At 38.9% G+C, this 22347-nt stretch overlaps 1 protein-coding gene across 1 annotated transcript in view; it reads right to left on the reverse strand.

The window, feature by feature from the left end:
- Positions 1–464: 464 nt before the first annotated feature.
- Positions 465–22347, reverse strand: part of NT5DC1 (5'-nucleotidase domain containing 1) — a 129532-nt gene continuing 107649 nt past the window's right edge. The window contains exons 9-12 of the mRNA XM_085056126.1: positions 20296–20414; positions 19300–19458; positions 13098–13266; positions 465–1884 (exon numbers count right to left, since the gene is read on the reverse strand). Of these exons, the coding sequence (XP_084912252.1) occupies positions 1766–1884; positions 13098–13266; positions 19300–19458; positions 20296–20414 (566 nt within the window). The 3' untranslated portion in view covers positions 465–1765. The remainder of the gene's footprint in view (positions 1885–13097; positions 13267–19299; positions 19459–20295; positions 20415–22347) is intronic.

The raw sequence follows: 22347 nt of genomic DNA on the forward strand, positions 1-22347 counted from the left end.
TCAATTGACTTTCTTTAAAAAAAAAACAAGAAAAAAATCCCCAACCTACAGAAATCAGTTCCAAATTCATAACAACAGAAGTGTGAAGGTACACAATATGAGTTTGCATCATAAATTAGTTAGAAATTATTTGCAGAAGATTACTTGATTCAGGTTAGAATTTCAATGATGCTGCAGTCAGGGATCTGAGATTTTAATCTGGGCATCTCTCTCCTTAATACAAATCATATCCCTGTCATGAGGCAGATTTTCTGCTGAACACATTGATGCTAATTAAAAAAATTCCAAATGAACTCAACTATTGCTAACTGTCACCATCTGAAGTCAAATATTTTCAGTCTACAGTTTATGAGGAGCAGAATGGTGCTTTCATTTTCATTCCTCAACCCCCTGGTCTTAAAGTTTTTCTCAATTTTGTCCCCATTTGTTTTATGCTTCCCTGTCAATAAACAAATGCTTAATGCTAATTTGGAAATGTTGTTTATTACTTGCAAGTATACTTGTCCACAAGAATGTAAAAATAACATTCTATGCAAAGGCAGGAAAAAAATATGCAGACAGAGGCCATTATCTCTGAAATGAGGTGGAATGGTGGTTGTGTCTGATTCTGACACAAAATGTTTTAACTGGTGAAGCTGAAAAGATACAGAATGAACTGTGGTGACACAAATTAAGTGTTAATACAAGCTAAATCCATTCTGGTAATTGTATAGGCCTAACAAAGTGAGTTCTTTTCCTTGGAAACAAGAAAATTAGGTTTCTGTTTGTTGTTCTTTGAACTTTGAGGGAAATTTCTCCAAAATTCTGCCATCCTAGTGTGACAAAACTGCTGACCAGACAAATATTTGACATGTTTTTGCATCTACTAGCCTGTGTTAGTTCCTGAGGGCTCCCTGTCCTAAATGCTGGAGAGCAGGTCTTTGGACTTAAATCAACAGAGAACAAGATTGCTGTTTGCTTAAATTAGCAATATTCAGTTTATGTCTTCAGTCCTGCTCCTCTTCTGGCTGAGACTGGCTGAGACTTCCCATTCTTGGAAGGATTTCCCAGGGAGGTGGAGATTGAGGGCTTGAATCCACTCCATCGGAGAAGGAAACTGTACACAGGTTTCCATCCTTCTGCAGAAGAGCTCTGATTCTTGAGATACTGAAGACTAAGTATGTGACAAAGGCTTTCAGAACTATCAGTCAGCATTCAGTTGCCTAAATCCCATTCAAACGCCTCTTTGAGTATGCTGCATCTTTCTCTTTGTGACTCAGTCTTTTTCTATCTCCAAGAATAATTCCAGTGGGAGAATAAATTCCTCAGAGCCTGCAAAACATTGGTCTGTGGTGACAACCTGGGCTGTCCAAGGTAACTCTTAATTGAAATATGGCTGAGAGTCTGTTTTGTGTCTTTCCTGTAGCTTATGGTAGCAACAGCATCACCTTACAGAGGGATAGTACCTAAAATGTCCTCTAAAATGTAGAATGTAATTTGGGATGAGCTATTACTATTACATTTCTCCTGAAGGCTATGGGCAGTGCATGGAAAAAGCCAACAGCACTTTGTGAAAGACAGTGGTGGTCAGAAGACCTAGAGAGAAGGATGCATTGCTCACCTCTTCAGGCTGGACTAGAGAAAGAAGTGAAACACAAATCTACACAGGAGTCTGCTTTAATCCATCACTCTATTTTATGAAGCATCACACAGCATTTTCACCAATTAGCATTTGATAGCAGTTTAAGTAAGGGCCACAGGGTAATTTAAGGAAAAAGCTGACAACCTATTTCATAGTCACTGAGTCCTCATTTGGCAGCAGTGCTCTTGGAGGGCTTGGGTAGTACCCAGCAGCTGCTGAACTATTTGAGGAAAATCGTGTAAATCTATAATCCAGCGGTAAATCTGCAAGACAGAAACATACCACATCTGATTAGCAACACAGCCTGTATCACATAAAAAATAAGCCTGTGGTGAATAGTAGTACTTCTTAAAACCTTGAGCTGTTTGCTCACCAGCATCAGAATTCAATCAGATCGTGTGATTACACATTTATTTGACATCTTCAGCTGTTCAAGGGATTGACTTTCAGAGTTTATTCAACTGCAGTAAAGGATATTCAGTTCCGTGATTGCTGAAATAATGCTAGTCAGAGAAAATTATTTAGCTTATGCCTAAATACTAATCAAAAATCTTCACTGAGCCTAGATGGAGTTTTTCTCCCAGTACACCTTCAAGTTCATTCTCCAATTTGTCATCCTTCTCTTTTATCTCAGCAGTCTACTCATAACAGGGCTATGTATAAAACAAAGAATCAGTTCCTTTTTTTTTATTTTTCATATCTATTGAAGCAAGATTCCCCAAAGGCATGTGCTCTTAGGCCTTCTTGCAGTCCAGTGTTAACAACATCATTTTGCATCAAGCATTCTTAGAAATCTGCACTTGTAACTTGGTGTACTCATCACTTCCAGTCTGTAAAGAACACTGAATGCATTAAAATAGTTCTGAACAGTCAGAGCTTTCTTTTCTGTAGCTTTTTAAAAAGTCTTTGCTGCCAACAGTGACCCGCCCACCCTTAGCCAGAAAACTGATACTTCCCGTGCTCACCTCGTACTCAAAGTTCAAGAAACCAAATTAAAAAAAAAATATAAATAAAACTTAGTGCAAGAAACAATTCATTTTCCAATAAAAGGGGAAAAAAATACAACCTCCCCCCCCCAAACAGGGTTAGCTACTTTCCAGGTTGTCTGTTTAGAACCAAAGTAAAACATAAAAACTATTATTCAGTTCATCTGCCCAGTAAGTTATTAATTCCAACTTTTTTTTTAATTTGGAGTAAATCTGGCGAGGTGACCTCCTGTCACTACATGCTGCAACTTTTTTTTTTTTCCACTCAGCAGCTTTATGAAACAGAAAACCACAATTTTAGTGGTTTCGGCACAAACAACAGGAAATCCAGTTTTGTCTCACAAGCGATTTGCAGGCAAGGCACCAGGGCAGCATCCAGGCCTGCAGCTTTAAACCCATATTAAACACAATAGAGCAAGCAAATGAGTTCTTAGATCAAGCTGAAAAATTAGATAGAGGCTGGAATAAAGTAGGAATAGGAGGAAAGTTAATTGGAAGAGAATCATTTAAGTGGGTGATTTTAGCTTGTCAAAGAAGTTAATTTTCTCATTTTGTCGGAGTCAGGGAAATCTCTGGAGCTCGTTCTGAGCACAGCAGAACAGGCAGATGTTTTCCTAGCATGCAGAAGGCCCAATGGATTTACTGGCTGCTGAGTCTATTCATGACGCTCGGTTTAAAACAAAGGTTTCAAAAACTACAAAATTAATTGAAAAAGAAAGCAAATAATTCCAAATATCTTTATGAGCTATAAAAATCAAATGCCATACAGTTACTTTTATAAAAAAACTTTTACTAGCTTAATAGTCTAGCAGTCTGGAGTCTCCCAAGAGTAGTTTAATCAAAGAGGAGCACAAGTGGGGCACACTTGCTATAGAGCTGCTTATTGCTGAGGAAAATAACCAGCTGGATCAAAATGGGAATTTCGTTGATGTTTCCTGGTAAACTAGCTTTCCATTATCAGCTTAAACACCCAAACCATTCTATATATAATGCAAAAGGTTCCAAAAGAGAATAATCACATTTTTATCCATTCACACTCCAATCTACCAATTTAATTATTGCTTTGGTCTCAGCAAGCTGACTTTGGAAGATGGCAAGAAAATATTCACATCCATTTGGCAAAAGCATGAAAGAAAAAGAAGATAGAGTATTTAATAATAAAGCCAGTCTCAGGGAAAAAAAAATAGTTGCTTATTTCCAAGTTGCTATTTTCCTAGTATTTTTTTCCCAGTAAATACTTCAGGGTTTGCTATTGTGCATGCTCACAGCTGCTGCTGTGGTGGTAGACCTTTGCATCTTGGTACTGACTTCTCACCTAACCCTCATGGAGAGACATGAATTAGGCAGGCAGCAGATATGTAGTCCTCTCTGAGATATAACTTGACAGCAAGGCTCTAATGAGTCCTAAACTACACTGATAATGAATTCAACACAAAACTCATCCAATATTGCCCCTATCCAAAAAAACTAGAGCAAACCAAACAGCTTGAGACTGGAAGAATGACCTGGCTGACTCTACCCAATTGCTTGAGAATCACAGTCCCAGAATTTTTCTATCATTCTTAGGTAATTCCACCCAGACTAATTGTTTTTACCCAAGACAATTAGGATATTCACTCTGAGAGCCAAAGACTCCTAGAAATCAGATATGGAGGGTCCCAGAGGAGTATAGAGGGTCCTAGATCTACAGAAATGCCAGTTGTTAGATGTATTGCCCTGAATTCTTGTCCTGCTCCTTTCTTTGCTCCCACACCAGCCTGAGTATAAATGCATGATGAAAACTGGTTTTCTTTATGGTGCCCATTCAGTGTTATTTGCATTTCCCAATGGCTTGGGCAACACTCACAGGTTGTGTGCCTTTGCCTGAGCCAGAAGAGCTTCCACCCTGCCCTACCAACCTTACAGGACTCCAGCAGCCCTGGTGTGAACAAAACAACAATTATGATATTTGAACAGTAACTACTGTCAGTTGCTGTGTTCCAGTTATCCAGATGCAGGTGTTAAGTGACATTAATTACAACATTGTGTTCTGATATTTGTGTATACCCATAGCCATGCATGTACTTAGGAGTTATGGACGCATTTCTATCATAGTTACAAAGCTGACAGCATCTCAGTGTCTGTGTGCTATGCACTTCGTGCAGGCCAGCTAAATAAATGCCACAAGCTTTTATCAGAGGAAGACTTGGAGTTCCACCCACAAGTAAGGAAGAGTAACCACAAGAAGAAGGGAAAATGTAATATTCTGAATGAGTGATCAGGAAAATATTTGAGTAACTGAATGGAAGACAATTTTAATTTAATCCAGACACAGGCCTGCTTGATAAACTTACTACTCTAATTTTTTAAAATTTCCTTGAACAAACCAATACATTAAACAAATAAAATCTTAACTAAGCACTTTAAATGGATGGCATTGTTTTTCAATTAAAATCACAGCCCAAGACTGAAACAGATTTCTCCCAAAATACACAGCAGAAATGTCAGTAATCATTTTTCAATATTGACCAACAAAAGCAAAGCCAACATTTTTTCATCATGACACCACAGCAGCAACTCCATGACGAGTGAGAAGCTCTGCAGAAAGCAGAACTCTCCCTCCACCCCAAGGTCTGCTCCCTGCCAGTGAGCAGGGCTGGCGCCAGATGCTGCAGAAGCCTCCTAGTAAACAGCAGGGTTGTGTTCTTAAGTGAATCCAAATATATCCTCCTGATTATCACCAAGGAAAAAGGCACAAGGGAGAGAACTAAAACCTTGTTAGTGATACTCAAGCTTGAAAAAATCTTTAAACTGCTTAATTGTGGCGAATTTCAGAAAACACAGAGCCCTATCTCACATCTCATTACCCAGGTGATGTAACTATAGGGGCAGAGGGCAAACCATCAGCTAGCATAAATTCTTTTGCTCTTACAGGGCTTCCCATAATTTATGCTGGCTCAGAAGCTTTATCACAAATCTTTCATTGTATTTCAAAGTTGCTGTTGAAAGAAAATATTAATTTCTTAATGATAACAACTTCTAATAATTATTTCTTAACAGTGGAGTAAGCTCAATTGCTGCAGGGGAGGGAGCTCACTAGTTTGGCTGTGCCTTGGAGTAACCTGACTTGCCAGTCTGTGGCTAGCCTGCAACAGGTGTTTCTTTTTCTTAAACACGAAATATTTTTATCTCCTCACCCATCTCTATCTTGTAACAGTCAAAGCAGCACTTGCACTAAAAGCTCAGGATGTGAGAGAGCAAACTAGAGGCAAAAAGAAGAAAAATAAACAAGGTCACAAGTAGATTTATCTGATAGCAGTTATTTTTAGAAAAACTTCTAAGGCTGCTTTTTAGGAGGTCAGATGTTTGCTGCACTAAAGCAAAGCTCCCAAAAGAGTGAAGTCAGCACAAGGAAAGCATTCCTTCTGTCAACTACATGAAAGTCATTACTGCTGTCTGCGTACTCCATAACTCAAAAATTGGAGAGGGGGAGAATATCTGTGTGGTGTCATATGGGAAAGGGGGGACTCCTCAGTATGGGAATGCTCCATAGGAGAAAGCTGCTGAGTTTGGATGTAGTTGGTGATATGAGCCAGTGCAGTTTGCTCCTGCAGGAATAAAGATCAAAACTAGTCTCAGTAAAAGTGCAGCTTTGCTGCTTTAATTGCACTTACATAAGAGCTTTTGCCAACACAGATGTATTGGTTGGAGATCATGACTGTGGCACTGCCAGCAGACATTTGTGGTGTGAGCTTGGCCTGAGCAAGAGCTTCAGTGCCACTGGGGTTTGTCCCTGGTTACTCTTCTGTGATGTCTAACACAGAAGACATTGGAGAAAACCCAAGTGGCAAACTGCAGGGATATGTGCAGCAGCAGCAGCTCCACCACCAGAGTTTGGCAGATGGATGAGTGCCTGGGGGATGGAATGACTGTCCCATCACGGCTGCTGCAATTGCTCGTGGTGTGCAGTTTCACTGCAATTACCTTGGGAATAACAATTCACATCACTTCGGGTCTACCCTTTGGCCAAGGGACTGCTGACCCCTTCCTGAACAAAACAGCTGTGCACAAGGCGTGCACTGACTCGCAGCTGAGCCTGATAAGAGTGCAGCGAAGGAAAGCCTTAGAAATTCCTTTGCTGTTTTGGGTTTATATGAGAAGACTCATTATTTGTAAGTGACGGAAATGTCTCTCATTTTTATTTAATTTTAACAGCGGTTTTTGAAGACGTTGTAAGAGAATAGCCCTGTCTGGTTCTTTGCTTTATCTGGAATTGATCAAAAGAAAATATTGGACTATAATGTTTTTAAATATCTAGATGAAGACTTAAGCTTAAAAAAAAATCTTTTTAATCTAAAAAAAAAAAATCAAGATCCTACTAGGAGGTGTTAGTCTTTCAGGGATCTGTTAATTAATTTGTGTGACTCATTCTAAATCATAGGGCAGGAGGGAGGGCTTCTGAGGTAGGTTGAAGAAGTTAGCCTGGAAAGAAGCAATTGTTTGAGCTGACAGGCATTTCTGATTGATAAAAAAACCCCAGGAGTTTCATTCTGAGACTGAGAAGCAGCTATATTAAGGCAAATACAGAGATGATACATCCCTTTACTTTCATTTTGAGGTCAGCTCACCAAGATCAACCATCCTCTCCAAACTTGGGTTAATCTTATCATGTCCCCCCTCTCTTGTAAAACAGTTGTTTTCTTTCCCTTTTCTTGCTTTTTCTCTGGATGGGTGAAACATCATTTATCTTAAAGCAAAAATCCAGACACAGACATGTATGAAGACAAGGCCTACATTGCTTTTTGTGCATGTGTGACCATTTTATCCAGAGGATGTTAGACACTAATTCAGAGTACAAAAATGCTTCCAGCAACTTTTTTTGTACACTTAACTTACAGGTTATGTAAAATTTCAACCTGGTCAAACAAGTATTTTCAATACTTGGTGATTTACCTATTTTCACTATTTTTCACACACTAAAATTATCAACACTTTGTGTCACAACCAGGGTTTTTAAAGTGTCAGTCTAAACCCACTCCACAAGCCTGAGATCCAGTCAAAACCCAATTATAGCCTTAATTACAGCCTGCAAATGAAATTATGCTGCCTGAGTTGAAGGATAACTTTAAAGCAGAAATGACTGAGTGGTTCACCCTTTCTTAATGAGTTGCCCATGAGTTCTCCCTTTAATCTTTTCGAGGTGGCTGTACTTTGACATCCCATAGAGCAGAATAACGACAGCAGGAACATTTCTGTCAGCTATTGGCTAGGAAGTAATCTTTTGGGTTCTGCATGATTTGACACAGTCTTCAGGGGTACAAGTCAATACACCTTTCTGGAGAAGGAAGGAAAGGCTGAACAAACTGTAATACACGAAATACTGTCCTTTCTACACTGAAAATTACTATCAAGTACTCAAATCCTGTGGTAAAGATGAGGTTTCAGACCATTTGGGAAGTACCTAATCCTGAAGACTTTTTATAAGCTAGTACTGATTTATTGAACAATAATTTGTTATGGTTAAAATGCTGTTTATTGGTTTCAGCTGTCTATTTTAGCTGAAAAAATAGATGCATTACATTTGTTGGGTGTGTTGGGCATGTTTTTCCTTTTTTTTTCTTAAAGGAAGAACATTGAAACTAGTTTACTAGAACAGATGAATCAGATTTACATTATCTGATGCTCTTCAAGTGACAGATCAAGATACTGTTTATACATACAGAACACATATCCTCTCTCTAGCCAGTTATCTTTATTATCTGTTTCTTCCTTGTATGAAACCTCAAGACCAGAAAACCTCAGAAATGTTGCTGTTGTGTATGTACACCAATTTATCACCAGGCATAAGAACACTTTTTCTGCATAAAAGATTTAATTATAAAAATGACCTCTTTGGCCTTGTAGTAGCAACTGTTATTTGTAGCAGCAAATTCCCAAAGCAGTTAAAATCCTCAAAACATTTTGATAAACTTAGGCTTTAGAAGTTATTGTATAGATACATTCTTACACTGAAGTAAAAGCAAAGTTGAAAGATAAGGCATTAAATATAAAAGGTTACTGCTAACTAGCAATGCATAATATAAATAATTCTATGTATTTACGGAAATTATATATTATTGTATTGTTTGAGTAAGAGCACAATTATCAGTCTGGTTACAGCAAGGACTAATTTAATTTTAAAAGGAGCTGTCACTTTAAAGTGACATACTTTAAGTGAGTAATGTCAATGAAAAAACATAGAACTAGTGTGCTAAAATGTGGGATTTTTTTTTTTGTTGTTTCACTTCAGCAATAATTGCAAATTATGCTGTTCAGGATATAGAAATCAGTATGTGGCTACATGCTTAGTGAAATTCATGTCTTCCATGATAATAACTGATTCCTCCAGGGCATTCACCTTTAAAATACATGTGGAAGATGGTGTGTGAAGTTTGCAATTTGTAGTTGATCTTGGCTGGGCAGACCTGTGTATCTGTGACCTGCACATTGCCAGTTCTGGAGCCCCAGCCACGGCTAACTTGAGCTTTCCATTGTGCAGATAATTTGCAGCTCTAAGCAGAAACATGAACTTCTTTGTCATGGTTCACTGGCAATTTTATCATTATATTTATACAGCAAGCAGGCTGACGACTCCAACACTCGCAGAAAGTGGCAGGGTACAGATCTGTAGGCATCTTTAAAGAGACAGCTTTGGTAAATTATAATGGAGATTCTTCTCTTGTCCTAGCTATATTGAAATAACAATAATGCATGAAGAAAAACTTATGCACCCATATGGGCAAACCCTGATAACATTTCATATTGCACGCAAGATTTTAAAAAATGCATTATCCTCATGCATGACACAAGCTTAGTTATCAAATCTCCAAAGTGTGAACTGAACTCTGTCTCCATAAAACATTTACATTTGCACTAATTCTTGTCTGAAATTAAACTCTCTTGAGCTGCAGCATCGCTCATTCTCCTATTCTTATTTGCAGTAGTTCTTAATCCTATGATAACTTCACCATTTAGAGGTTATGAGACAAGTTCAGGACATTAGGTTAACAATCACGAAATTAGAAAAAAAGTTTTTTATGTTCTCCTTATTACGATTTATAGCCCACTTTCTTAACCTTTTCTTTGCAATGAAGAAGAAAAATACTTACCAAAATTCCCCCCTGAGCTCTAAAACTCCTAATGGAATTTTCTGAAGTGTGATTTTTATAAAAATACCAAATGTAATGAGAGGGAAAGGAAAAGCATTTGCTTGAAGTATGCATATCATATTTTGGGATCAAAGAACTGTTAATCAAAAAACCATCGGAAATGGTATTTTTGGAATTACTGTTAGTACCTACATGATGCAGAAAATAAAATTTTTTACATGGGGACCTGGAAATTTGATCACACAGTCACAGAGTAGCCGTTGCTGCCCTTGAAGATAAAGTTCAGATTATTCAGGTAGGAAAGATAAAGAGTAATCCTCCTCAACTTGGCTCATCATACCTAACTTTCTGAAGGGGAGAAGGATGTCCTAGAAACTGTGGTTTATGCAAAATTCCATTTTTCAGAGAGACCCCTAACACCTTTTAATTTCCATATGGGAACTCTAAAGTAACATTCCCACGGTAATGGATCGTGGTTTGGAAAATCTGTTTCATGATATCATTGTGCTTTAAAATAGTCAAAATCTGCAAGGGAACTGTAAATGAGGAGAGACTCAATGGCAGAAAAGTGGAGAAACAGATAGATTTGTGAATGAGGCACATAGAATAAGAGTAGGGACATTGGCTTCTGCTATTTTATTAACCATGTAGTGTCCGTATAACCTATATCTGATTTCCACTCCTAACTGAGGAAACTACACAGAAGGTATTGTAGAAGGTCTCCTCTGGGCAATTTTAGCAATAAATGAAATATACTTTTTCATGCACAAGAAAAACACCAATTTATCTTCAGGGACTCTCAGGGGAGTTTAGATGATGAACTGCAGTGCAATCATCTGCAATTCCAGTAATACTGTCCTTGTCAGAGGTGAGATTAAAATTCAAAACTTCTAATGCATCTTTGGGAAAAAAACTCCAATAGAACCATTCCCTGTGAAACCCTTTTTCTACAGTGGTCTATGGTAACTATCAGATCATTCCCTTTAGTTTAATGTATAAATTCTTCAGGTGAAACTATCAGAGGGCATCTGCATCAAACTTAACAACATGTTGGTGAAAAAAGAGAACTATCAAAGTTGTTTCTGTGCCAACTTCTCAATTCAGTTCTACAGCTTATTTTCAATTTTTAATATTTCCTCAATTGAAAATAAGGAAACAAGCTTGAAGAGTTTTATTACCCAAAGTTAATTTCTGATAATGCTCTGAAAAGAATTCTCTTATGAATTTTGATGAAAACTGAGTTAATTTTGTCAAACATTGCTAGTATTGAGTAACACTGAATAGGTCCTGGAATAATCTTTTTGAATGTGTCTTGAGAAATAAACCAAGCTGTTCTTTATGCACTGATGCTTCCTGCATCCAAATAACAAGAATCAATCTTAAAGTCAGCAGCACAGCAATCCTCTGCATTTCACCAAATATTTTGCAGGTCACAAGCTGTTGGGATACTGACTTGTACATGCCACTTACTACTGCTCATGTAGGCATACAAAAGCCAGGTCAGACATTGTTGATAGAGAAGCCCTTGTCAACCCACAGCTCACAGGAGGCTGCAGTGCCTCTACAGTGAGGTGGCAGCTCCCACAGTTAGCACACCGCTGGCTGGGAGCTGGGTTCATGTGGTCAGCATGGTGGCAGCCTGGCTGCATACTTGGGCTCAAGGGATCTTGAGGAAAGGCCTGTATTTTTGCAGCTTGGCAGTGGAAAGTCCTCTGCTGGTAATTAGAGCAGATGAATAGGAAAGGAGAAGCTGGAGTGCATCAAACTTGCATAACCAGTTTCAATCTCTTCTAGCTGGTTATTCCCAAGTAGCTGCAGCTAAGCTATTTATTTGCAGCTGCAGCCAAAAACTTCGGGGTTTGGCAAAGCAGGGTTCTCACAGCTTGCTGTGACAGGAGTCAGACAAGGTATTCAATAGGAATCAGGGATTCCTCAACATCAGTAATAATGAACATCTGCTCTTCCGCACAAACAAACAAGAAATACTGCTCTCTGTAAGAAAGCCGAGATGTTCTCATACCTTCAACTTTGAGTCTGCTGTCAGGCACACAGCTGCAAGTTTAAAACATTATTTTTCTCCTGTCCTTTAGCACTGGGGTTTTAACTTTCACAGACGTGAGCCCTTGCCCCAGCACTGGGTCAATGCAGTGAGGGACAGTGCACAGTGTCCCTTCTAATGGAGAAACAGACTTTGCAAGAGCTCCACTACTGATGACAGGCAGCTATCCTACTCACTAACTACCCAGATATGCCTTTCTGGTTCTCACCCTTTCATCTGTACCTGGAAAGTTGGTGGTGCATTTGTGGTTGAGAGCCCTTGCTAGTTCTGTAAACTGAGCTGGGGGAAAGATGGCTGGGAGGCACAGTTTCAGACTGTGGCTGACCAATGTGTTTTCTCTTGGCCAACACTTCCAAAGCAAGCCACAGTATGACTCTGGAAAAGGTGTTAGATGGGAGTTTTACAGAAGTTATCTTTCTGTTGGCATTTTCCTTGGTGTATTTCGGTTTTGTGCTTTTAGGCTGAAATAGAATGCAAAATGGCAAATATCAGGAGCATAAATAAATTGTGGCACGCTATGATTGTTCTGTTTTGAGATATCCTTACAATGTAAGTACATGTGAAAAATATGGTTAAAAGAAAAGGTCTATCACGTGTCCTCCTGTAGAAGCAACTGCTGGGCAAGCCTGAAATGCTCTCTTTCAACAAACATTTTATTCATTGGTCTTATCCATGAAGCAGGCAATATATGCTGAATGGAGGGATTAGTGTTCTTCATTCATTTAATAATTTTTTAATTCCTTTATGTATGGGTATCCACAAAGTTCACTAATGCAAAATGATAGATTGAGCCATATAGATAGAAGGTCTTCACCACCACTTCATTACCCACTGGTATGTACTGCAGTTGCAAAGTTATAGTGAGCTGATTGGGGAAGTGTAAGAAGCCAGACCAGTGAGAAACATATTTTTAAGTATAACACCCCTGAGTAATTTTGCATACTGGTTGTTTCGAATGTAACTCACCACTGAAAGCAGAAACAGCAAAACACAGTGGGGAAGTCCAGACCAGGTTCAGGAACTAATCTACAGTCTGTTAAATGCTGCTTCCTATTTCTAACAGAGAATCAATTGAACACCATGTATTTGCAGACACAACCAAAACCCCTCATGTATGAGACGACAATTAAAATCACAAACATCGAAGTAACCAGTGGCCACTAGTGCTAAGTGTTGCATTATATAAACAAAGTATTTTAAATGTATTTTAGATACACGTAACCTCAAAACCAGATCTACAGCACTACAAATGTACTATGAATACTACATATTTATTAAAAAAAAAAAAAAGCCATCTTCCTTACCTGCTATTGCTTCCAGACTAGGGATTGCAATAGTGCTGTAAGTGCTAATACATTTACAGGACCAGGTGTGAACCAAGGTCTCCTCTGCATTTTCCGGGCCTGGCACTCTGTCCACAAAGAAAGAGCCCCACTGTTTAGATACAAAGTAAGGTACTTTGAGCTGATCCCCCTGAAAGAAAAATAAATAAATATGTAAGTTTAAAAAAAAAAATCTTTATTTATCCACAAGCATTAGTTTAAGGAACTCTAGTGTTTATGTTATTTTCTGGGAACCCTATATTGCTGTATCTCATGAGCAATGTGACTAAAATATAAAGACAATAACAATCTTTTTGTCATAAGTCCCCAAGCTCCTGTTTATGCAATTTATGGATTCCCTAGGACATAAAAGGTTAACTTTAAACATTTTTAAAACCCTTTAAGAAGATCCCTTTTACTTTCCCTATTTTTCTGTTTTTGATAATGTGAATTGCTTGCTGCCCTTCTCTGCTGGAGAGGCTGGGCAGATGCAGCACAGCCTATAACACAGCTGGGACCTCCTCCTGGGGGAAAAGGAGCTTCCTGATGCTGAGTGGAGTAACTGCAAAGAATGCATCATGCCACCTGTGTTATCTGTTTCTGAGCTGAGGAATGAGTGAAAACTGAGCCACAGAATCCATGGAGGGACATTCAGTTGCCTAGAAAACTGTGTAAAATTATTATTTTTTTAATGTATATTTTCAGATAACAACATCTGGGCTAATTATGTTTTAAAGAAAGCATTAAAGCAGCATTGGGAAAACTGTTTCTTTTACAAGTTCATCTTGAAACCTGCTATATACTGAAAAAAATGCCAGGACACATCTACAGAAAGATGAAAAAACAGGAAATAAAACTACTCTGCAGAAAATCTGTTAAAGTCATTTGTGTGGCAAAGTAACTTCTCAGACCTGCAGAGCACAGATACCAAAGCATGTGCCTCCAGGTTTGTGAACTTTTATACTTTATTCTCCATTTAACCCCTCTCTTAGCAGTTTTAAGAACCTGCTGGAATCATTTGTGTTTATGACAGAGGTCTGCATCTTTTGATCACAAGGAAGCTGTTGATGCAGCTGAACAGACCACACCAGTAATCACAGAGCCACTCTGTCCACAAGTCTGTGCTACAGTTTTTCCTCTGAGTATAGCTGGAATGGACGAAGTACCGATTTCAAAAAATATAGATATTAATTTCTGTCTTCTGATGTAAAAATGTTGGAAAAAAACTCCTCTCTTTTGTTTCAGAATAAGCATTGAACAGAAGTCCTGAGCTTTTTTGTGTTTTTTTTTTGTGCCTTTCACAAAGGCACAGCATCTTGCTTTCTTTTTTTTTTTCCCCACCAAATGTTATCTTTCCATGCAAATCCCAGGACTTTACATCAGTTATAATTAAATGTAGATGCTCTGATGAATTAAAGTCTGTTTGCCCGCTGGATGACACATGCAGAAAACTCTTAAAGCTGTTACAGCTGTTCAGGTGATTAATCAAAACAACAACCCCAATACTGGCCCAGATAAGCATTTGCACGAAAGGCAGGGCCCTATTTACTGACAAGAGGGAAAATGTGAGGGTTCTGCTTTCTGAAATGGATGGTTAGTTCAGTAGACAATTAAAAATGCCTTTCTTATTAAGGAAGAGGGAGCTACATTTTGGATTTACAACCCATGGCCTTGGTAAAATCAAACCCAGTTAGACATGAGACTTGTCATCAAGTCACCTGGTAGAGAGCTCCCCTCATTTTGCTACTGGCTTATCTCCACATGACAGGGCAGGTCTGGCAGGCTAAATCTTGACTTCAAATCCAGAAAGAGCAGTCAAAACTTTGACATCCTCAGGAACCATCAGACATTGCTCCTCCTTCCATCTTTAACTGATGCCTAGAAGATGTCCTTATCTCACCTGCAGCACCTTTCACATCACACTCTGCAGGGAAGGACAGAGCACATGCCATGAATCTGTACATCTGTGAAATGAGGCAAAAGTCTCCTCTTACTGCGGCTGCTCACATGCCCAGAGTCTCATGCCCAGCAGTGGGGCTGAGGAGCTCTGGAAGATGCATCTGCCACTCCTGCAGTCCCCAGACACAGAATTTGCTCTCACAGCAGGACACTGGATCCTGGAAAGTGCTGAGCAATCCCTCATTCTCATGCAAATCCCCCAAGCATATGGGATTGCTCTCAGGCATATTGGTCAGACAGCAGCAGGTCAGATGTTGATTGAGTCAGCTGAGCGTACAAAGCCTCAAAGAAAACATCTATAATTCAGGGAAATGGGGATGGTACCAGGAATCCCCAAGTTCCAGGGAGTTCCACAAAGTCAAAACACCTGGAATACCTATTATCACCTTTGCTTTGCTAGCTGCAGATAAATAGGGCCTGTTAACAGAGCAGACAGACTCTGTTAATAGGACCCTTGGGTAACAAAGACTTGTCAGCTTACAAATGACCTTTCTAAAATACAAATTAGCAGGGAGCTGAACTCTGAAGTTTTTTTACGTTTGGTAAAGACGTGAAAGAAAGAAAGATGTAAAGGAAACAGCAGGGAAAGATCAAGCTGTTAGTATTTTTAAGGGCTTTACTTAAATGCAGATTTGACATCTATGCCAACATCTTTGTACCAAGTGCAGAGCATGAGGAATACTTTACTGCACCCAATAATAGTGATGGTACTGATGATTGTATGCTTTGTGCTAAGGTAGTAACATCACCACTGACTCTTGATGCCAGAAAAAAATCCACGCTCCAAATACAGTTTTGCTGGTGTAACAGTAAGAATTTGAGGTGCTTTTGTCAGCTCAGCTGTGCTGGCCACAACAATGGGATGTCCCTGAGTAACACACCCATGCTGGCTGTGCAGTTGGACAACCAGCTACTGGTCTGACTTTTGTTGCACAGAACCTGCCTCCCTACACGTCATGCCACTATAAAGCATTTCACCCATGATTATTGTACCAAAACTACAACAGGGATCACTATAAGCAGAATAAAATAAAATGCACTGCACTTCAGGGTATTGCCCCAAGAGTATTACTTTAACTCACAAGGCTTCACAACAGCCCATCAGGTTGTTCCTGAAAGTACTGTTAGATTTGTGCCAAAGATAAACAGGAATACAGACAAACAGAGCCAAAAGGACAAAATAGCCTTGTCTATGGTCACACCAAGGGAGTAAATGGAAATTCAGGTGGAAAATAGCCCTGACCTCTACAACCAACTAGTCATTAGGCAATATTGTAAAAATTAAGTTCTCCCTTCTAACTACAAAGTTATTGACTATATCCACCAATAAATTTTTTGATTTCTGCTCCATTCATTCATGTAGCCTAAGGTTTTTATACACTGACAGCTTCTCTGTAATAATTTCCCTCGAAATCCTGGGACAAATTCCAGCTTTCCTTTGAGTTTTCATTGATGGAACTGATCACACATTTAAACAACAGAATGCAAAACCAAAGCCTCCAGCCAAGCAAACAAACTCCCAGTTCTGGGAGGGGGGAAATCTTGTTTCAACACAATGCTTCGTATTTTTATTCACTCTGCATGCTGCAATTTACTTAGGAGCCAAGTAATTGCATAAATAGTTTTTAGTTTGCTATTCTCTTGCTTATTTGGTTATGACTCATGTACTTGAAAGAACTGCAGTTGTTACCATAATTTCACAGCTATGTGTATCTGGCTTATATCATGCATTTAATTGAAGGGAAAAGACAAAAACTGCAAATGAAAATGGAAATTACAAGTCTCTCACTATGTGTGTGAGGAGGCTGTTTTCTTCCCCTCTCTCTGTTAGTGATGAAACACCAGTCAAACAACTAAAACCAGATTTTTGTAAATTCTTTCTGAAAGATGCAATTGCCAATTGAAGTAATACTTTATTTCTTTAATAGTATTTTGTAAAGAGTGATAGAAGTGAAGATTGCATCATGTATGAAGTTTTCAGTCCCTCTCTGCACACACAGCATGGCATGGAAAATCTACAGTAGTGGTGTATTTTTTATTGCCAATGAATGCTAAGGCTGATTAACCAGATGAAATCTGATCTGTTTGTCACTAATTTTCCAAAAACACCTGACTTTGTACAATCCTTTGAATTGGCTTTTCTCCCTTCTTAACCAAAGGGTTAATGAGAGAAGTTGCTTGGGGGAATGAAAATAAAACTCTCATAGGCTTGTAAAGGGAGTCCCTTTGAACTAGTCCTGTTAAGTTAGTGGTGTCCAGTCAACTGCAGAGATATGGATGTGACCTGTTGTTCAGACTCCAGTGAGCAGCCTGGTAATGAAATAACACCACTGACCTGCCACGGCCCCCCTGGTTCAGGTTCCTTTAATCAACACAATTCATTTCTCCCTTGCTTGCTCGCTGTCACTGGTAGCGGATGTAAGCGGAACAGGAGTTGTGTGTGGTAGGGGTGGTGTCTCCCTGAGATACTGCAATCCCTTATATAGAATACTACAGTGTCAGTGAAATGTCAAGCACCTGTCTAAAAGTCTCAATTTGCTGCTTGACTACTGCTGTGATAGAGAAGATGGATCTTGTGAGCAGTCGAGCAGCAGTGTTGCAACAAGGGAAAACCAAACCATCATTGTGGGCTTGGAAACACATTGCTCCATTACTCTTTTTTTGTACTTCCAGGAAAAGAACCACATTCTGTCTCTCTGTTTAAAAATGTGTGCTTCAAAAGCATATATTGAACATGCTTAGGAAACCATGTTGAACAAATCCTCCAAACACCAGAGATGTAGGTTTTATGCAGCAATGTAGCAGAATCTCCAGTCAGAGAATGAACAAATTTATGGAGGAAAATCAGTTATTTTTAAAACATTAATTACTTAAATCGACTTGTATTAACCCATGAAGTGCTATTAGCTCTTCCTTCCTGCCTCTCCTTCTTACTGAGAAACACATTCTCTTGATATGAGATTGATTTTTTTTGTCTTCATTTTTATTTTTCTACAACCCAGGAAAAAGGCTAAACGATTACATTTCCTTATTTCAGTGACTGAAATGTCCTTGTCTGACCTTAGTTTAGAAATCAGGATAGTGAGGGAAAATATGAGATATATCTATTTGAAAAATAAAGAAATAGATATCACATTTATATTGTTTTACTCCCATTGAAGATATCCTTTTCTCCATTACAATCAGGAGCTTTTACAACACTTAGATTAAAAACATACCTAGTATAAAAGCAACCCCCAAATCTTTTCTATTGGTAAGTTAACTTTTAATCACAAAGAGTAATTATTTTAAAAGAAAAATAAAGTTTAGTGCTTTACAAAGAAAAGTGCAAAAAGCATATGTATCTCTCTGCAATTAGAAGAAAATGACCTATTTAGTAGCATATGAAATTAAGAAACACTCCAAATGGAGAGTGAAGCTTCACTGTAGTTTTTACCTACATGGGATCTGCTAGAGGTACAACACTGCCTCACCATCCATCTCAGTGCTGTTCCCTTTCTACTTTGCTCTTTGGCAGCAGAGGGAAGGAGAAACCACAGTAACTTTCCACTTTCTGTAGGAGAATTAAAGGGTGACAGTAGTGCTAAGGCCCTGCATCTCAGCTGTGATCAACCTGAAAAATCACATTATTTATCAGAGATAACCATCACTAAGTCTGCACTGGGCCAGAGTTTGAAGCAGTCCCTCTTATCTGAGCACAGCTGTCACCAAAATAATCAACCTATGAAGGAAGCAGCAAATTAAAACTTCTTTGTATATAAGGAATGCACAAGTAAATTGTGTTTCACAGAGAGAAAGCAACCTTTAAAATAATGTAATAAAAATTCCTCCATGTTTACAGTTGGCCACAATACACAGGGAAACGTCATGAACTCAGCAGAGTTCAGGCATTGCACTTGTGATAAGTGGGCATGAAATCTCTCCTTGTGGGATGGAGGGCAGGATCTTGTTACTAGAAAGGTTCTTTCTAAGGGAGAGCACACACAGCTCTTAGTTTCTGAGATCCATGGCTCAGCTCCAGGTAGACGTGCTGTGTCACCCATGCACTGCTGAGCTGGGACAGAACAGCATCCTACTGGTAGGACAAGGAGGATACATCTGTGGGCGATGCTGATGCTGCCAGCATCCTGGTAAATAAGAAGCTTCATTCTTAGTGCAGGTGACATGAGACTTTTTTGTAATTTACTTTGTTCAATTCCAGGAATCATCAGCAAGGAACCCTTACCTCATATTTTCCTTTCTTCTCCAAGGGCTCAGATTCAGCCTTCGCAGGCACTGTAGCTTTGTCCCCTAGAAGCTCCTCTAAGATGAAGACAGTTTCCCAGTTGCTATAGTGATGAGCTGGGAAAATATCTGAGTGCATACTGTCACCAAAATAAACAACCTGCAAGGGGAGAAGCAAATTAGAAGTTCATTGTATATGAGGAAAACACAAGCAAACTGTTTTAGACTGAGAGAAAAAAAGAGCCCTAAAAAAAACTAATAAAAATTCCTCTATGTTTACAGTTTGTCATGACATGCAGAGATCTTATTAATGTCAAGTTTGGAGTTTTATCTTCAACCAGCTTCATAAGGGAAAGGCTGGTCCCACACACCCTCCTTGCTCTTGCCCTCCAGGGGCATTGGAAAGGGATGCCTGACTGGGACCAGCAAAAGGAAGTGTGAGTTTTTTGATGACAGAAATAGCCTGAAGGGAAGCAGTGGAAAGACTACCAAGAAAATACACTAAACTGTAAAAAGTTTTAGACTACACTGGAATGAAGAGAGAACATGAAGCACTTCTTGGTGACTCAGAACTCTTTTGTGTCCAGGGAGGAGTTTGTTCACTACGAAAAATGTTGTCACTCTTCTTCACTGGCATTTTCACGTATCCAGATCTGTACTTAAAATAACATAATCCTAGTTTTCACTGATACCATCTTTAAATCTATTTCATCTGTTTCCTTAGGGAGATTTCCTGATTAGAACCTGCTTCTTCCCAAAGCTGCTGAAATGCTTAAGCATGCACACAGAATAGAACATCTAGAAAGATTACATATTCTACCAATAACACAAATATGCTATTTCCAGTTCTGGGCTGCAGGTTGTTAGACAGCAGCAAGAGTAACCACAACAGAAGTTTGTGACCAATCACATCAATAACTTTAATGAAAGTTTGTCTGGTGAATTCTTGACTGAAACGGGGTATTTTCAGAAAGATTTACTCTCACTTGTAACATACCTTGGGATCCAGTTTGCCAGTCATCTTCTTCAGTAGATCATAAAGCTGGATAGCATTACCTTGAGAATACCAACCAGGCTTGTCCAGTGACAGCAGAGCTTCCTGCTCCTCGTCATTCTCTGAAATCACCAAGCAAAATTGCATGCTGTTTAGTGAGACCAGCCCATCCTCCTGTCCTTTTGACATGTGTGAGAAGACACTTGTGCACAGCTGGAATATTTTGACACTAAACAGCCCCAGTCTCTGGCTTAAGTTCCAGTATCGACTGTGGATTCAGTCAAGGTGTTTGGTAGCTGAGGGTAGGCAGATGTTTGAGAAAAGAAGCAGCTGAGCCTCGTCTGCACTGGCTACAGAAGACCTAAGGAATTAAAGTCATGGGCTTTGCCACCCAAACACTGCAGCAGTGAAGGCAGGAGGTCACACAGACCAGACTGATGGAGCTGCTACAGATGTAAGGTGAAACCATGAGATAAAACAGACTTTAAGAGACATCATGTACCTTGCCATGCAGAAAAATGACCTACAGTTTTCAAACACTGACATAAACCCAACAAAACAGACTGAAGTAGCTCTTAAGGGTGTTCACCAGCCTTAGATCAGCACAAACAATGAGCAGTTTGAGTTATCATCCAGTTTTGAAGAAATTATGAGTGGACAATGTTGCTGGTGGTGGTATAATACCCACTGAGATGCATTCACTCTGGCAGTGTCAGTGAATTAGAAAAATCAGTAGAAACTAGAACTCCCTGGTCATCACCCAGCTGTGCCATAGGCTTTATCTCTGGCTGGTTCCAAAGCATGGATCTGTCCCAGTGTCCATATAACCTTGTTGCTTTTTCAGATCCATGTGCTATTGCCAGATGAACTCCTTTTAGCTCTTTGCTGGAGTCACAACACTAGTCTCAGTGAACCGATAAACTACAATTTCATCAGAAATATTAATATTCATGTCTTTCGTCTATTAAACTGGTGAAACAAAAGGTTGATTTCATTATTTAGTCTCAAACATCTTAATTTTATGCTAGAGGCAGAAGAGCTAGAAACCCATACAGTGCTTAGATCTGACGTAGGTGTAGCACCAGTTTTTCTCCTGCTTTGTAGAATATTTCAAAATACTTAAAATATGTTAGGAATAAGAGGAAAAGAGCAAATTTTTCTTAGTTAGAGACTGCTGGAAGCTGAAATGCAAATTTTGGAGAATGGTGAAATGCTAAGACAGCTTTATGTTTAAGAGCACTGAAGATGTACATGGTGTAATACATTGGTCTTAGAAAGAAATTTAAAAAGAAGCAAAAAGAGGGCTATGGGTACATGGAGAGAGGAATGAAATAATTCTTTAATGTTATGCATCTATGAATTTGAAAAAACAGAGACAAAACAATTCTATATTAAGGGTGTTTTATAAACCAGGAAAAAACAAGGAAATTCAAAGTTTACATTAACAATTCATGTAGAACTTGTGTGGAAATGTCTTTTCCTTTGTTGTTCTTCAGGAACGTAATGATAACAATAATAATAAATATGATAGCCTCCGTTAAAAAAAGATCTTAATTTCCTGACTATTAAAACCTTTGATCAAACAACTTTCAAGCAAACAGAAGTTGTCAAAACAGTGACTTTATTTTATTTTCCTTGTATTTTTAGACATATTTGTATGGTTGGCTGAACAAATAGACACAATTTTTAAATGACATGGACACAGAAAAAGAAATTGATGAAAACAACTCTTTTGAGATGTTATAAAGTTTTTAGAAATTTGTGAAAATTTGTATAGCTATCATTGTCTCTCCAGTCAATCAGGAAAATACTGGAGAAAAATGGAGCTTTTATGAGAGGTATTTTCATAATAACAACACTGCATTTGCAAACAGGAGTCCTACGTATTATAAGAGCTTCACGAGGCTCCAGCAAAGAGCAAAACTCTGCTCTGCTGCCTGTATGGAATGGCATGAGGGTAAGTCCTGACTGGAACAATTCACTCTAATTACAAGGTAGAAGACCTCTGACTGTGAGAGATATTACTGTCACCTCTAGCAGTGGGATTCATCTCAA

The sequence above is a fragment of the Lichenostomus cassidix genome, chromosome 3 (genome assembly GCF_008360975.1).
Source record: "Lichenostomus cassidix isolate B80296 chromosome 3, HeHo_3.0, whole genome shotgun sequence".
Lineage (NCBI taxonomy): Eukaryota > Metazoa > Chordata > Aves > Passeriformes > Meliphagidae > Lichenostomus > Lichenostomus cassidix.